Below are 16,017 nucleotides of genomic sequence, written 5' to 3'. Positions count from 1 at the left end.
GCAGTGGTGGTGATGCCGGGCAGTGGAGCCCCCTGCCAGTCCAGCCCACAGCTGTGGGGGCCCATGGCCATCTTCCTCTTGGCGTTGCAGAGATGATGAGAGCTGTGTGGCCACCCCCCCAACCTTGCCCCCAGCACGCCAAAGTGTCCACATTGTACCAAAGACTGACCCCCGCCAGCTGGGGTGCCCAGGGGAAGGGCCGGCCCGCCAGGGAGGGGGCCTGCATTGGCTGCAAGGATGAGCAGAGAACAAGGACAGAGGCCAGGCACTGAGGCCCTGGAGACAGCTGTTCCACATGCACACACGCACACACTCATGCTCACACACACAGAGATATATTAAAGCACAAGTTTCTATCTGACCTGCCAGCACCTTCTTTACTGCAAAGACAGGGGACTTGCCTGAATGGCATCCGCCAACCCAGGGACCTCGGCGCAACATAGGCCTTGTCCTCGCTGCACTCGTGGTGTGCTTCTGACTTTACCCTGTCCCCTAAGTCAAGGCCGAACTCCAGCCTGGTGGCTTTGCCAGAAGGGAGCCAGAAGTGGGGCAGACATGGAGCCCCTCCCTTGGTCAGACTCTGGGACTCCTGAGATGGGAGAGGCAGGGATCAGAGGAGGAACAGGTGGGACTTTGCGAGCTCTGTGACTGTCCCACGTCCAGGAGACAAGGAAGGTAGGGCACCTGCTGCACACGACTCTGTCCAGAGTGAGCACTGGATGGTGGAGACCATAGGTCACCCCAGATTCCCTGACCTATTTCTGGGACACCATATTTCCCTCCTCAGTGTGCACCCTTTGAAGGGACCCAGCACAGGGTCTTGGGCCTGGGCAGTCTGAAGACTGATAACTTCCCCACTCCACCCTACAAGCAGTGGGACTCCTGAGAACACGGTTCCCTCCTAGCCTCAGCCTCCAGCTGGGTCTCAGAGGAGCTGGGGGAGTGGTGGCCAGCCCATTTTCTGGGGTGAGGCTTGACTTCGAAAAAGGCAGAAGAGACGTCCTGCTTCTGTGATTTGGTGCCCCCATATCAGACAATGAATTTGGAAGTGGAGAGGGGCCTTCATTTCTTATTTACTTGGCATGAAAGGGTGCCCTGGATAGGAGGGTGTGTACAGGGCAAAATGCCAAAAAGTACTGTCTAGTTGAAAGTTCCCTTCTCCACCCAGGGGCAGTGAAGGAGGAGGGGCTTATAGAGCTAGGATTGGTGGAGGGAGCAGGTGCCAGTCCCCTCACTCTCTGGGAGCTGTGAAAGGGATCCCTGTCCTTGGGTCCTGGGTTAGGCACCTGAGGTTGACATGATGGGATCTAGATCTTTCCTCCTTGACATCACCTGAGCCCCCACCTAGCCATCCATGGGAGAGAGAAGGCCCAGCCCCTTCTAGAATGAGTCTTTATGCATGCGTGCATATGTGTGTATGTGTTTGTGCCCGTCTGTGTCTAGGTACCACCGTGGGTACATTGTTGGGCAGGAGTGTGTGCAAACACAGGTCTGTGTGTGCAATCTCACATATCTGCCTGTGAGACTGGATTGAGACCCATTCGTTTCTGTGAATGTCCGTGTACGTTAGCGTGTGTGTCCACCTTCCTGAGTGATGTGTTCGCTTGTAGGGTGCTGGCTGAATAGACTCTGTCCAGCCCTGTTCTGTAGTCTCAAGCTGCCTGCGATGGCCTGAAATTCCACCTTTCATCCCCTATGGATGACAGAGAGCTTACAGAAGACCTTATTGAATGCAAGCACCTTTGGTGAGGAGCATCACAGGGCTCCTTCTGGAGCATTTGGTGGGGACAGCTGCAGAGAAGAGGCCTGGAACTCGGGCAGCACTGCAGCGCCAGGAGGCAGGCAGGGAACCGAGGCAAAGGCTGCCCATCTCCCCCTGCCAGGCCTGTGTGATCATTATCACCAACAGCTGGTGGGTGGCCGGGCCAGGATGCAGCGGGGCCTTCTGATGCCCAATCAGCACGGCTGCCTTCCTGGCCCAGTCAAGGCCTCTGTCTGAAATGAGTGGCTCCAGGTTCTCAGCATACACTTCCATCGCGTCTGTCGGGTATTGTTCCTTAACTGTCCCATCTGTGCAGAGTCCGTTGCCCCAACTAGACTGTGAGCTCCTCCTCTGAGCCTTCCAAGTCCTCCCTCCACCTCCGCCACCTCCCGCTCGTGCCCAGCACAAGTGAGCCTGGTGTGGAAACCACTCCATTGCCCGGTGGAATGGATTCTGTAATCAGTGGTTCCTGGCCTTGCCTGCAGAATAGAACCACCAGAGTCCTTTAAAAAGCATTGCTGCTTGGTTCCCACCTCAGAGGTTCTGAGTTAATTGGACTGGAGCACAGTCGGACATCAGAAATGTTGAAAAGCTCCTTGGGTTCTCCTGACAGCTGGAACCACTGGCCTGGCACCACCTGGGTGCTTCCTCTGTGCCCTCGCTGGGGTAGGCATTGGAGCACCAGAGATGAATAGCCCCAAGTGCTCCCTCTTTGGGGTTCCCAAGGCACCCTGTGCCTGCTTCCCTCAGAGGACCTTCCAATCCATTTGCCCCGCAACCCTGGCTGCTCCGACAGGGGGGACTTGTCTCCCTTGTTCCCCTCAGGATCCATAGAGCGGACAGTAAAGGTGCTCAGTACATGTTGGCTGAGCTGAACTGTATACATGTGGCCCCCAGGTTCCTGGTCTTTATGGAAGAAGGGCACAAGGTGGAGGGGGGATGGGGGGATGCTGCTGGAGGTCTCAGTGGGTGCAGACAGCCCTGCCTTGAGGATGGCTTGACCTGGGATTGACAAAGTGTGTCTGCTGAAATGCTGAGGTCCCCACGTGTGAATGGGTGAGGCTGATGTGTATGTCTGTGTGTGCCAGCAGGTGGGTGGGGGATGTGGGTGTCAGTGTATGCCAGTGGGCACTGTGAATGTCTAGGCATGTGCTGGTCTCTGTGTGTTTGTGTGTTCCTCAGCAGGAATGAGTGTCTTTGTGTATCACCACGTGACTTGTCAGTGTCTGTGTCTGTGTGTGCCTGTGAGCCAGCATCTCTGTATCAGTGTTGCTCATGCTGTGTGTCTTTGTGCGCCATGGTGTGTCAGTGTCTGTGTGTTGATGGGTGGCCCATGAGTGACCCCCGCCAGGGGAGACCAGGCTGGCTGGATCCAGCACATCTCCCCAGTGGCAGCCTCGCCCTCTGGGTCAGGGTGACTGAGGCATTTTGTGGCCTTAAAACGGGGTGTTCAGGGTCAGCCCTCAGGGTGCTGGGGCCCTTCCATCCCTTGTCCCCTTCAGGTTGGTGAAAAGGACTCCGGGGGCCAGGTGCTGTATAGCAGCTTATGGAAGTCTCAGCTGGCCTATCCTGCCCTTGGGAGCACAGACAGGCTCCTAGGGTGCTGAGTGAAGCCTGAAGACCAAGCCCCCTCCTCCTGGAATGCTCCTTCCACCCCTGCCTCTCAGAGATGGGCCTGACACCTCTTTCTCATTCATTCTCCTTTTCCCTGTGCTCTGGGAAAGCCCCTGGCTCAGGCTGTCAGAGTGAGGATGGACCTCAAAAGTTCAATCCCCTCGTGCAGATGAAGAAGCTGAAGCCCAGAATGGGGAAGGGGAGTGGCCCAAGGTCACACAGCTAGTTTGAGTAGAGCCAGTCTTGGGAGAGCCAAGTGCTACAGCCCTGGGGGTGTCATACCACTTGTCACTGCCCCTGAGGTCTCCTGCCAAACAACTGCAGGGAGATTGGCTAACACTCCTGTCTCCAGGGTGCCGGTGGGGATGTTATAGATGTTGCTGGGATCCTGCCCTCGGCTCCAAATTCTGGCCTCTCATCCCAGGCTGCAGACCCTTCTTCCCCATGGCAGGCCTGGGTGCCACACAGAGGTGGCCACCCTCCCACCACAGTGTCTGCAGCTGCTGCCCTTCTCCCAGGCCCCCAGACAGAAGAGACCCTGTTTCCCCTCCTCTCCCCTGTGACTTCACAAGAGCTTGGGCTAGGAGTGAAGGTCAGCATGTTCTCATGTGCTCATCCTCTTGGTTTCCCCAAAGACCAGGAGGGTCACGGATGGGGCGTGCAGAATCCTTGTGTTTTTTCTCGCTGGGCAGCTTGAGGGGCTGGGGAGTATTCCCAAGGTCTTTCCTCTGCTCTGGAGAGTCCCTGCAGAGCCACTGGCTGAGGTTGGGTTCAGGGTTCAGCGGAGTCCTCCATGCTTCCAAAGGCCGGGAAGCACCCGCCTCTCTATTGAGTCAGTGCTGTGCGTGTGTGTCTGAGAATGTGTGTGATGTGTGGAGTGTGCATGTGTTTGTGTGTGTGTGTGTGTGTTGGGGCAGAAGGACCACTCTTTCCTGGGGATCCCTTGACCCTTATAACTAGAAGGGACCTTAGGGAGCATCTAAGCTGGTGCCCCCATTGTACAGGCGAGGTCCAGAGGGATGGCATCTGCCCACCCCACCCCTTGCCCTCTTGTTGCCTGCACTCATTTCCCAGGGACCCTCCTAGGATAGGAATGCCCTCCTTCCTAGCCCCCTCCCACCATCCTCCCAGCCACCCACATAATCACCATCTCAGCCCAACTCTGGTGGCCCTCTAGGTCTCCATGCATTCTTCCTGCCCCAGAGTAGCCAGCTCACCAAGGCCTTTATCCCCAGCCCAGGAGAAGGGGCAGGGAGGGAAGGGGCTGCGCCAGCCCTGAGGCCTCAAAGACTTGGGAGAAAAGCCAAAACTCCTCATGCCCAGGCCCACATGTCTGACCACCCCAGCCCACCCCACCACCAAGGTAAAAGCACAACAGGAGACCCCCTTATTAATGGGTGAAATGTATTGGGGTTGTTTTTTTAGTCACACGACCCCATCCTCACCCCTTTGCCTTGCTGTCTGTCTCCACCCCAGCCTCTGTTCCCCATTTGCCTCTCTTTCACCTCCAAGCCCCCAAATGTAACCTCTAGTGCGGACGCGGTTGTTCTATCAATAAAGCTGCAGTGTTCTAGCGCTCAGCGTCAGCAGTGTGTGTTGGCAGGACAGAGTGGGCCAGGGTGGGGGCCGGGGCACTGGAGGGCTCCTTTCAGCTCCCTGGGGGCAGCCTTTCTTCTCTTTGGCACCTGTCGACAGGGATCCTGCTCTGTGGCCTGGACAGTGAGGACCTGCATCCTGGTCTGCTCCCAGTGAACTTGTGTCCTCGTGCATTTGTTCATTCAGCAAATACCAACCAAACACTGCCTTTGTGGAAGCCCCTGTTTAATGGGAGAGATGGACAGTAAGCTAATAATGACACCAAGACATATATAATGATGTGTACAGTGAGGGCTGGGAAGGGAAATTGGTGCTATGAAAGAAGGTAAGAAGAGGGTTCTTATTTGGGTTGGGGCTTCGGGGAAGACTTCTCTAAGAGACATTTAGGAGAGACAGAATGATTGGAGTTAGCCTGTTGGGGTTGGGAGAGGCTTCTGAGCAGAGGGAACAGAATATGCAAAGGCCAACAGGGCCCAAAAACTTAGAAGGCTCAAGGAAGGGGAGTAAGGGCAAAGGAGGAGGAATAAAGTTGGTATGGTGGTTGAAATGCCATTTTCCCTTCTCGGCACCCAACCCTACCATCCCTCCTACACGCTTGGAGTCCCTTCCCTCTTAATCTCTATTCTGGCCCTATAGACCCCACCCTGCACCCTACTTGGGGCTGCCTCCCTTATTCACCACCAGCTAGCTGCATCCTTGCCCTAAGATCAAGTTATGCCAACCTTTCCCTTTACCCCAGACCTCTCAGAATTCTAGAATTTCAGAGCTAGGAGGTCCTTAAAGGTCACTTGTTTCAAACATCTACTCATATATTATAGGTGAGATGGGCTTGCCAAGGTCATGGGGATAGGCAGTGATGAGCATTTGCAAAGTGACCCCAAATGAAGGGTGTGGATGTCATGATATGGACTACATCATATCAGGCAAATGACAGGAAGTGTCTTTCAGGTTACTTGGTTACAATGATTCAGGTAGGTCGATTGGGTAGTTTCACTTCAATGTTCCAGATGGGGAAACTGAAGCTCAGATTGCAAGACCAAGGGCTCCCTCTCCATACCACCTAAGTTTTATTGGCTCTCATGTTGGGTAACTTCTTGCTGGCACACCTGGCCTTTCTTTTCTAATGGAAGAGAAAGGGTCTAAGGGACTCACCACTGCTGTAGGTTGGCTCCCTGAGCACAGGAAGAGAAATCCGGTCAAGCTCACTCAAGTACAGGTGCATTATTGTGAGGACAAACACAGTGAGGGGGATGGGCACTCAGAAATCCAAACAGGAGTTGCAACAGGGATGGTTTTCCTGAACCAGATGGGCATTTTGGATTCAAGGTAGCTCTAGGATCATCATCTGCAGGAGTTTCTGGTGCTTCTGTATTCTTCTGGTGCTTCTATATTCTACCTGTGGTAGAATAAAGATGGCTGCAAATCCCATGTTATCCTTCCTGTAGAGAGGCAGAGTCTAATTCCCTTCCTCTTGAATCTGGGTTGCTCTTAGTGCCTTGTTTGTGCAATAGAATGTGACATGCTGAGTTGAAGACGCCTTGGAGCTTCAGCTCAGGCCTCTTGGAACGTTCTCTCTGGAAGCCCTGAACTGCCACCTAGGATGTCCTCTGAGTTGCTCTGAGACCGCCATGCTGGAGGGGCTCTGGCTGACCATCCCAGCTGAGTCCAGCCTTCCAGCCATCTCCACCAAAGCACCAGAAGATATGGGAGTGCAGCTGCCTCAGACCTTCCAGACCAGCCTAACTGCCACCTGAATTGCTCGGCCAAGCTCTGTCCAAATTCCTGACCCATCGTCATGGGATATAATAAAATAGTTGTTTTAAGCCCCTGCGGTTGGGAGTAGTTTTTGACAACAGCAATAGATGACCACCCTGGAATGACTCAGTCACTCCCCAGCATCTGCTGCTTTTTGTCCACGCAGTTCCTCTCCTGAGTCATGGTGTCTGCTTCCTCATAACTTCACCTTTCCAGGCATCATGACCTCTCCAGCTCAACTCTCCTTCATGGCCTTCCGATAGCAGCTGCCAGCATTCACTGACTCAGCCGCTCAGGATAATGGGCTGATTGGACAGGCCCCCATTTCAGGTCTAGCCACACATACATCATTGGGCAACCTGTGGGTTGGCTGCCCTTGAGTCAGATGCCACCCTGATCCAACCAGCTGGGCTGGAGGAAGGGGTCATGGACATGAAACAAGGCTACCTGGGGGCTGCCATTTCTAGGCAGCTTGTGGGTGGACCCACTTAGGAGGGGCAGGAGGCTGGCAGGCACCGAAAACACACCTCCTTGCATCTTCCCTCTTTCTCCCCTCCTCTAGTGACCATTCATTCCCAGGGGCACAGTAATGCAGTGTATGTACCATGAAAGTCCTCCAAGTGGCCCTGTCCAAGGGCAGGTCCCATTGCAAACTGTACAGGTAGATCAGGTAACTTACAGCAACCGAGTCCTGTGTTATCAGGACTTTGACATATATATTGTTAAAGAACATAGTCAATTTACTTAGCTTATTTTTATTTATTTTTTAAGACAAGGTCTCACTCTGTCACCCAGGCTGGATTGCAATGACACAATCTTGGCTCACTGAAACCCCCACCTCCCAGGTTCAAGTGATTCTCATGCCTCAGCCTCCCAAGTAGCTGGGATTATAGGCATGTGCCACCATACCCAGCTAATTTCTGTATTTTTAGTAGAGGTGGGTTTTCACCATGTTGGCCAGGCTGGTCTCAAACTCCTGGCCTCAAGTGATCCACCCGCCTCAGCCTCCCAAAGTGTTGGGATTACAGGCGTGGGCCACCGCACCCAGCCAGGACTCTAATATTTTTATTTTCATATCACAGATGAGCAAAGTGAGGCTCAGAAAGGTGATGTGGTTGCCCTAGCTCAGAAAATTCAGGAGAGGAAGAACCCAGAGGGAGATCTAGGTTTTTGACTCCTGGTGCGATGTGCGTTCACATCAGCCAGAGTCCCTCCTCTTCTTCCTCTCCTTGGAGATCACTCTGCTTTTCCCACCAGCTCTTCCCCAGGGGCTGGGAGAAGCAAGGCCTTTCCCTGTGAGGCTCGGGCTCCAGTCCTCTGCTTCAGATGGAGACCGTCCCTGTTCCTGCTTTTCTATTTCTAGCTTTTTGCATGTCCTTTATTGAAAGCTACTATAACACCTTTTCAGAAAAGGGTTGGGTATAAATAAATACAAGAAAAAAGTCGAAACTCTCCTCCTTGAAGTCACCCCAAACCTGGGTGGAGGCATCCTTCCATACTGCTTCTTGAACCCCTGCTCCCAAATTCATCTTTCCTGGCCATGCGTGCCCAGCGTGTTTCCTGTTCTGAGGTCCACTTGGCAGGGCCCCCGAATGCAAATCCCACCACCGCATCCATCGCCCTGTCTTGTTAGCTGTTTGGCCTTCTCTAAAGATGTTTTGAATTGCCCATTTTTCTCAGGTCCCCTGGGGCCAGCCACAGTTCAGCAGAGTAGACTCAGCACTCTGTGAGTCCTCATTCCATCTATATACGCCACCCTCCATAAGCAGAGTCCCTCTCTGTCACCCCCCCATGCCGTTCCCCCAGAACCACCCGCCAGTTCACTCTCATCTGAGAGGCGGTGAGAAATAGAGTAAAACATGACTCAGAGAGGCTGAGAGTGCCGAACGTCCACACAGTGGGAGTCTGTGCTGCCATTTAAAGATGTCCATAATATATTGTCGAGAGAGAATGGCAGATTAGAAAGCGCATGCCTGTTACTATCTTTTTAATGTAATAACATCTGTGTATATATGAGCATATGCATTTTCTTTTGTCTGAAAGACTATTCACTGGAATGTGAATAGTAGTTATCTCAGCAGTGAAATTTCAGATGCTTCTGACTCACATCTTTAGGCTTTCTGTATTGTCTGAATATTTTTACATGAACATATATTTTTTTTAATAACCAGGGGAAAAAATCTATTTTCTCGAGAAAATAAAAGCCAGAAGTCATCAAGGACTATAGATTAGAAATAAAGGTCACTTTCTGTTCTTAGCATTATTTTTATAACTGTACATCACAGAGTCTGGGAAAGGGCTTTGAACTTGAAATCTTTTCCTGCTGATTTATTCAAATAAAAATGCTCATGCAATGGGGGAGGCAAGGGGGAAGAATTGGGTTGAGTTTACCAGGGGCAAGGCAGAGGGGATGTCGAGCCAAGCTTTCAATAACAGAAATTCCAAAGAGAAGAACACGACCTCCAGCAACAAACACTAACATTTAGTGTTATATCTGATGCCCATGCAGTGTGTGCGACTGTGTGTGCATGAGTGTGCATGTATGCTTGCACACATGTGAGTGTATGTACATGCCCACACATGTAAGCCTGCGGCAGCCTTGACCATATGATGAATTATGAAGCAAGTGGCTAATTGAGATGCCCAGGGTCAGTGGTTGCTGCAGTCAGAGTGGGAAGGGCCCAAGAAAGTATAAAAACTACAGCTCCTCTGCCTGCCCAACTCCTCACCTTCCTCCTCAGCCTCTCTTGTCCTCACCCAGACTCAGGGCCCAGGAGGGGAAACTGAGGCATAGAGCGAGGGAAGGAGTGGGAAAGAGGACCTGGAGAGCCAGAACTCCTGTGTTCTATCACTCTATCTAAGGCCTCCCTTTCACCCTCTCCTTCTTTTGACTCAAGAATCCCAGGTCCCTGGAACCCCCCCCAAAACCAGGAGAGAGAGGGAAGAATCAGTCATCTGAGGATCAATATACTGGACTACTAGTTACTAAACCCAAATATACATTTAAAAATAAAAGAATAATCCCTCCCATGTGCACAGCCCTTCCAAGTTTACACTGATTTCTCCTTTTACCCTCATGCTATCCCTGAGAAGATGTCAATAATGCCCACGTTACAGGTGGGAAAACTGAGGCTTAGAGAGGAGGAGGAATTTGCCTACGGTCACACAGCTGCAAAGGCTAGAGCTGGGACCAGCAGCTGGTCTCTTAACCGACCACCTGGTGAGCTTTCCATAGCTACCTTTATATCTTAAAAACATGTTTCGAAAGTAGTATCACCCAAGCACCATGTGTTCATTAGGGGGAAAAACCCTAAGGGAAGAAAAATGAAAACTACAAGTCTTTCAGATGAAGTTTGGGAGGTCCTGAGTGGGGGCTGGGTGATGGGGGACTGCCAGAAAGAATGGAGCTCCCCTTGGCAGCACCCAGGGCTGACTTTTTCCTGGAGCTAGTCCAGAAAGAGGTGCTGGAGGCAGCAGGTGGGTTCTGAAGAGGCCATGTAGAGATGGAGGTTGGCAAAGAGAAGCCTGCTTAACAGTACAGGCCTCAGAGCCTCACAGACCTGGATTTGAATCCAGGCCCTTTCCTCCACTTACTAGCTGTGTGACCATGGACAAGTTACTAAACCTCTCTGAGCCTGAGTGTTTTTCTCCACCTGTAATGTGAGAATAAGAGTAAGGATGAAACGAAATAACTTGTCTAAAACACCTGGCACAGTTGCTGATGCAGAATAGGTGACTAGCAAGTGTTAACTCATCATCATCATCATCATTATTTGGAAGGGCAACACTTAAAGCACCTGCTGGGCATGGTGGTTCATGACTGTAATCCCAGCACTTTGGGAGGCTGAGGCAGGTGGATCACTTGAGGCCAGGAGTTCGAGACCAGCTTGACCAACATGGTGAAACCCTGTCTCTACTAAAAATATAAAATATAAAAATTAGCCAGGTGAAGTAGTGGGTGCCTGTAATCCCAGCTACTTGGGAGGCTGAGGCAAGAGAATAGCTTGATCCTGGAAGGCGGAGGTTGCAGTGAGCCGAGATTGTGCCACTGCACTCCAGCCTGGGCAACAGAGCAAGACTCCGTCTCAGAAAAAAAAAAAAAAAAAAAAAAAAAAGCAAGCACCTAAGAGCCCACTGCAGCGTGTTCATAGGTGTGAAACCTGGGTATCCATGGGCTGGGAGTGGGAGGAATCTCCCCTTTCCCCATGGCTGGGCCAGTCCCCAAAGGCTCTCTGAAGGAGGTCCTCTTCAAGGTTAGATAGACAAAGGCCAGGAACACAGATGCAGGGAGGCAGCTGCTTGGCTTTGAGGGAAACCAGGGGCGTTGGAGATGACCAAGGGTCCAGACCGGCCTCTTGCTCCCCCTTCCTCTTTAGGACACCTGGGGCATTGGCAGCCCCCGGCAGCACTGGCATCTCCCTTCCTCTCATGAATGTGAGACATCTCATGAGGCCTCGCTCCAAATAAGCTGAGTGTGTGGGCAAACTCACCCCACAATGAGGGGAGCAGGATGGGCTGGTCTGTGCAGCCTGAGGAGGGCCTGCGGGGAGGAGGGGAGGGGGCAAGTATTGGGACCACCCCTTTCCTAGACTCCTCCTCCACTCAGCAGGCAGAAAGCCCCCTTGGAAACGCTCAGTCCCTTGATTAGAAGTGTCCAGGGCTTTTCCTGATGTTAAAAGTTCTCAAGAGATGAGATTTCCAGGACTTTCCAGGGTCCAACACTCATTCGTTTTATTATCTCACTCCTCATAGGAGGTTTTTTCTTTTTAAAATCCAACTTGATCTTTCCTGCTGCAACCTGGCCAGATGCTATCACACCAAGCTCCTCTGTCCCTCCAGCATCGCCCATGGCTGACCTGCCCACGGGGAGGCGGGCTGCAGGCTTCGCTGCCCTGTGTGGGTCCCATGTCCCCTGCGGAGCCCAGCACTGGGCTCTGCGCATAGCAGGCTCAAGGGCTCTGGAGTGCGCATGCTTAGTGGCCCCTGCAAGTGCCTGCTGATCTCTACCTGAAGATGCGGGCTAGAGGCTGGGTCCTGTTTCCGCAGAAAGAAGGGAGGGAAGAGGGAGAGAAGTTGGAGAAGAGGTGAAGAGAAACAGAGGCTGAGCCCAGAGAGTGAGAAGAACACTGTTAAGGAGGAGTGCCTGGACCCACATTCTGGCTTGCGACGTTGAATAAGCCAGCCCTCTCTCTGGACTCGAATGTCCCTGTAAATTGGGAGAAGGCTGGGGAGGCTTGAAGCTGAAGGTTCCTTCAGCTCTGGGATTCAATGAAATGAGGGAGTGGGGTGTTTCTAAGCAATGCAGAGAAAGGGGGCCCCCCACAGAAAGGTAAATGGAAAACAGGACACAGCCCTGCTTCTGTTTGTAGTCCTGAGCATCTAACTCTGTCCCCGCCCCAACACTGGGGATCCCCATTACCCAGGCCTAAGTGGGAGCTCCTTAATCTTCTTCCGCTTCCCACCCCAATCCTTGAACCGGGCCCCACCCCCGCCAAGAGGCAGGCAGGTGGCGGGAGCTGCAAGACCGAGACCGGCGTCTTGGCTGGGAGCCCGGCAGGGCGTGGGCACCGAGCGGCCCGCAGCCGGCGGAGCGGGGCGGGTGGAGCAAGCGGCGGGCTCTGGGCTTCGGGCTCCGCGCCCAGGGGCGGGCAGCCTGCTCCGCGCCAGCGGCGTCGGCCGGAAGATGAGCGGGATCTGGCTGCATCCTGAGGCAGGGGGTCTTAGCGAGGTGGGCTGGGTGTCAGGAGCACTGTAGAGCCCAGCCAAAGTCAGGAAGGACAGAGCTAGCCCCCACGGAGGATGGCTGCAAGGTGCAGGAGGCTGTAGGTGGACCTGGGCTGGGGGCTGCTAGAATTGGGGCTTGGAGGGAGACTCCTGCCGTCCATGAAGCCCCAGAGGCATCAGAAAAGCCCTGTCCAGCCAGGACCCTCTACCCTGGTGGTGGGCATGGCGCAGTCCATCCAGAAGGTTCCCAGGAAGTCACTGGCCTTGCCCTGGACACCCTGTCCTGGAGGGAGGAGTGAGGGTGGAGGTTGGCGAAGGGCGGATTCTGTCCCTTCACTCCCTTCATCCTGAGTCCAGAGATAAGGACAGGATCGGGGGTGGGGGACGGAAAGTCCCACTTCCACTCTCCCTAGGGTGGGAATTTGAGGGTTTTTTGTTTGTTTGTTTTTGTCTAAAACTTGAAGAGCAGAGAAGGTTCTGGATGGGCCAATCTCTCCCTGCCGCTACCCTCCTTCAGGACAGGACTCCCCTGGGGGCTCCAGTGGAAGTGGCATTGGAGGGGTTGGGGAGTGTGCGGCATCCGGGTGACTTCTGGCCTCTGGACTGGAGGGAGGTGGGGTCCAGATCCCCATCCTTTGGTGAGCAGGCCCGACTCTGAGGAAGTTGTTACCCCTCTTCTGTCAGCCTTGGCCACACCTTGCCCCCAGGGCCTGTCTGGCACAGGGCCACAGCTTTGGAGGTTTCCACACATCTTTCTTCTTGTCTCTCTCACTCACCTGTCTCCATGGGAACAGCCTTCAGGGCTGGCAGAGATGACTGAAGTCTGTGGCCCTCAGACCTGAGCAGGGTCTGGCCTTTCCTGGCTGGTGAGAATCCAATCAGTTTCGAGACGCTGCCAAGGTAATAAGGAGTGGAGGGAAGCTGTAGTCACCCCCTCCAACGGCCGGCCGGATTCCTCCTTATAATATCCTTCCAGACTTGCTTGAATTCTGCCAGTGACCAGGAGCTCAGCACTTTGCCAGGCTTGCTTACTCACTGTCAGCCAGTAAGCAGTGAGGACTATCCCCTCCCAGCCCTCTGTATCCTGGGCCATGTTGGGGGAAAGGCCACAGAAGAACAGAGGCAGGAGCTCTGCTCTGCACCCCTCAATGTTCCAGAATGCACTGAGAAACCCCAGGCTGTTGCCCTTGAGTCACTCAATGAAGCTATGACTCTGTCTTGAGAAATGGTGTAATGCCAGTGGGAGAGGTGAGACTGGGATCCTGGGGTCTGGGTTCTGGTCCTAGCTCTGCCGTGGATTTTCTTCTCATCTGTGGGCCTCAATCTTGCCACCTGCAAAATGGGAGGAGTTAGGATTGAATTATTTCCGTAGGGCCTTCAAAGTCCTGACTTCCAGTGTTCTGTGTTTTATTTGCTGTTAGGGTAAAGGATCAGATCAGGCATAAGGAACCATCACCAATAGCCCCAAACAGGTTTTTGTTTGTTTTTGTTTTTTGTTTTTGTTTTGTTTTGTTTTGTTTTGTCTGTATCTCTTGGTTAGCAAAGATGGATTTCTGCAACACACATTTAATCCCAGGGTCGCTGCCTGCATGTGGGACACAGCACCTTTGTCTGTCCCCATAGGCTTTGTCCAGGTTCTTAGGCTTGTCTGAGTCCTGTTCTTTTTTCCAGAAACTGCATCTTCCTCAAGCCATGGTAGATTTCTGTCTCTTATTTTGTCCCATGAGTTACCCCAGCCCTTCTCCCAGGTGCCCTGTGCACCCTGGATCCGTCCCTCATCCTGACTCCAGAAGCTCTGGCCTCCTTCCTGCCTCTACACCCCAGGGGCACCACCTTTCTCTCCACTGTCTGCTTTTCCCTTCCTGGAACCTAATTCTGGGAGTTCTCCTTCCTACCGGGGCTGGGGAGAACGTAGTTGCATTTTTTTCCTACATGGGGTTTGTTCATTCATTCACTCAGTCACTGTGGCAGCCACTGTTGGTTGCACTAATGAGGAGACTCGGGAGGATAATCCTATCTTGTCCCTCTGGCCCTCCCCCAGCTTCCTGCCCAATGGGCATGACTGTGTGACATCGTCATGCCTGGAACAGTGCTAGCCGACCTGTGACCATGATGCGTCAAGCTCCAGAATAAAAATCAACACTGTGAAGACGGTGAAGCAAAAAGGTGGAATGAGCTTGGGGTCCTTGATGAGTGATTTGCTGTCAAACCAACCCTGAAACCACCCCTCTCCACACTTCCTGTTGAGTACACAAATGTCATACAGTTAAAGCTTTATAAATGAAGTATTGTGGTCTTTTGCTATCACTATAACAGCAAAAATTTAGACATTCACTTAATTGGCCATTCACTTACTCATGAATTCACTCACACATGTATTCACCTTCTTGTACTGATTAGGATAGAGGTTCAGATGCTCTAACAGAGATCTCCAAATAGCGGTGGCTAAATTAAATATAAATGTAGTTCTCTCTTACATAACAGTCTGGCTGTAAGTAGTCAAGGGCTGGGATGTCAGCTCCAAGATCTCAGGGACCCAGGACACTTCTAGTTAGTTGCTCCAACATCCCTGGGGTGTTCTCTTGTCCATATGGTCCAGGATGTTTTACCACCATGTCACATTTCAACTGGAAGGAAGGAGGAAAGGTAAAGGGAGGGCCTGGTTCTTTTGTAAAGATACGATGCGGAAGTTAAATATCCCACACGTTGCCCACATCTCATTGACCAAAACTTAGTTATATGGCCACTCCTAGCTGCAAAGGAGGCTGGGAAATGCATATTCTATTCTAGGGTGCTGTCTGTCCAGCTATAAATTATTTTTGTTTTGCTATAAAAGAAGGTGAGAAACAGGTATTGGTTGGGGGAGGAGGGCAATTGGCAGTCTTATTAATTTTTCTCATTCGCACCATTCATTCATTCATTCAATAAACATATTGAATACATACTATGTTGAAAGCACTGGGGTAGATGCCAGGATCCCAGATTTCAGGTTCCTCACGGTCTAGGGGGAGGATAAGGAAAGTCTAGACGTTCGAATCCAACAAACTTTGTGAGCACCTGCTCTGCCCAGACATACATCCAAACTGAAATGCAAAAAGCACCAGTGACATTACGTTTTTAGGTCAGTCACTGTCCACTTTGACTACCTGCCCCCTCATGTCCCCTCTCCCTGACTGAGCCCAGGAAGGGAGGACAGTGACAAGAGCAAGTGAGAGCATGCCCCTCAGAACAAATGTTTGCTTAGGAAAATCCTTCTTGGTTCCTGACTAGAATCCTGCTTGCCGAAATGTGCTCTCACTTTTTGTTCTTGGGCATGATGGTCATTCGTATTGGCCTCTGCCTTGGGGCCTCATCAGATGCTAGCAGTGTGGGGATCAGTGGAGAAGACACAGACCTCCTAGCAGTGGTCCTGCCTGCCCAAGAAAGGCTGTCAGTTTCCCACCCTTGGGGTAGCATGGTGGCTCAGTGTCTTTGGGAAGCAGAGAGTCTGTGAGAATGGTCCCTACTGTGTGCCTGGCACACAGCGAGTGCACCATGGGAGCCTGATAAATGGATGAATGAAGAAT

General features: G+C 52.4%; 1 protein-coding gene across 8 annotated transcripts in view; it reads left to right on the top strand.

Moving 5' to 3' along the window:
- MDGA1 (MAM domain containing glycosylphosphatidylinositol anchor 1) overlaps window positions 1-6,798 on the top strand; it is a 67,491-nt gene extending 60,693 nt beyond the window's left edge. For 5 of the 8 annotated variants that reach the window (XM_063604887.1, XM_063604883.1, XM_063604882.1 and 2 more), the window contains 2 exons: window positions 5,072-5,216; window positions 6,484-6,798. In XM_063604887.1, the coding sequence (XP_063460957.1) occupies window positions 5,072-5,216; window positions 6,484-6,490 (152 nt within the window). In that variant the 3' untranslated portion in view covers window positions 6,491-6,798. Of the gene's footprint in view, window positions 1-4; window positions 4,952-5,071; window positions 5,217-6,483 lie in introns of those variants that run through there. The other 3 variants (XM_063604885.1, XM_063604884.1, XM_024929194.5) reach the window with 1 other exon arrangement.
- Window positions 6,799-16,017: the final 9,219 nt, after the last annotated feature.

Source organism: Pan paniscus, chromosome 5, assembly GCF_029289425.2.
Source record: "Pan paniscus chromosome 5, NHGRI_mPanPan1-v2.0_pri, whole genome shotgun sequence".
Lineage (NCBI taxonomy): Eukaryota > Metazoa > Chordata > Mammalia > Primates > Hominidae > Pan > Pan paniscus.
This window is presented reverse-complemented; position numbering and strand designations above follow the sequence as displayed.